Below are 1,343 nucleotides of genomic sequence, written 5' to 3'. Positions count from 1 at the left end.
TTTTTTTTTTTTTTTTTTGTCCCCTCAGAAAAACAGCACTCTGAGTGACTGTGTCACCTTGTGGACAACATCAGTCGTTGGTCACAATGGTCAAGAGTCTAACAAGTTCTCTTTGAAATGACCTGGTTTTTACTTTATATTCCACAGTGCTTGTGATTGAACGCGGGGCCTTGTGCATGCTGAGTGAGCACTCTGCTCCTGAACTACCTACCAGGAGATTCTGAAGCCAGAGGCTGTTCTTTCAATCTTTGATAACCAGGGTGATGTAATTCATGTGAGAGCTAGTCTGAGGAAGTGCCCCACAGGGGTCAGATGTTAACACTAGATCCCTCTGTCTCCTAGATCCCTGTCGACAGGACTTATGCCTCACTTTGGGGTCATTAGCTGTACTAGGTAATGGAAAGTGAGGGAGATAAAGATAGAGTTGGTAGAAGTGACAAATATTGTGTTGAGCAAGAAGAATATTCAATGCATGTGTGTGCAGAGCTCATCCTGTCCCTTTTGCTGGTGACTATGCTCCCACATTGATTGTCACACTGATTGGTGTGTGAGTCACATTGGTGACTGAGAATAGAGAACAACCACTGTTCTACAAGGAGCACCTGACATTGAAGTAACTGTCCACCCGAGAAGAACAGGTCCCACGCCATGAACTCACACTTCATGGTCTTCACTGCCACCTTCTGAGAAGTCCCATCTTCCTGCTTCAGATTTCCTTCCATCACAGACCCAAACTCGCCTGTGAAGTGAAGCAATATCTATGCAATTCCATGCAGAAGCTCTCCTGGCCACAGAACTGCAGATGTGTGTGGTCCTAGAGCAATCGGGCAAAGCCTGCTCAGACCTCTTACACCTGCATACCAGGCATGCACACTGGCATTGTGAGTTTAAGTAGTTCAGACTTAGCTTGTCACTTCACCAACCATTGTAACTGACTCAAGATAATTATAGGAAAACATGGAAAATAGTAGCAAAGATCACAAAACAGTATTTTTCACCTCGCAAGTGCTAAAGATGGAACTCAGAGCTTCATACACATTTGGGAAACACTCTACCACTGAACTACATTTTTAGCCCAAAGCACAAATTTAATAACACTACCATTTGTGCTAAAACAAATTTAAAATTTAAGTATATACTTTCATCAACTGAAGTAGAGCAATACCTTTAAAGGGAGTAAAATGCCAATCAATAAATAGATAATAATAATAATAAATAAGAATCAATGAGTTGGGGCTGGGCAGTGGTGGCATACGCCTTTAATCCCACCACTTGGGAGGCAGAGGCAGGCAGATTTCTGAGTTCGAGACCAGCCTGGTCTATGGAGTGAGTTCCAGGACAGC

At 43.3% G+C, this 1,343-nt stretch overlaps 1 protein-coding gene across 1 annotated transcript in view; it reads right to left on the bottom strand.

Annotated features, from left to right (window-relative positions):
• The window catches only part of Mertk (MER proto-oncogene, tyrosine kinase), a 101,286-nt gene that overhangs the window by 21,621 nt on the left and 78,322 nt on the right, over positions 1–1,343 (bottom strand). The window contains exon 13 of the mRNA XM_031371851.1: positions 659–739. Within this exon, the coding sequence (XP_031227711.1) occupies positions 659–739 (81 nt within the window). The remainder of the gene's footprint in view (positions 1–658; positions 740–1,343) is intronic.

This window comes from Mastomys coucha, unplaced genomic scaffold, assembly GCF_008632895.1.
Source record: "Mastomys coucha isolate ucsf_1 unplaced genomic scaffold, UCSF_Mcou_1 pScaffold15, whole genome shotgun sequence".
Taxonomy (NCBI): Eukaryota; Metazoa; Chordata; class Mammalia; order Rodentia; family Muridae; genus Mastomys; species Mastomys coucha.
This window is presented reverse-complemented; position numbering and strand designations above follow the sequence as displayed.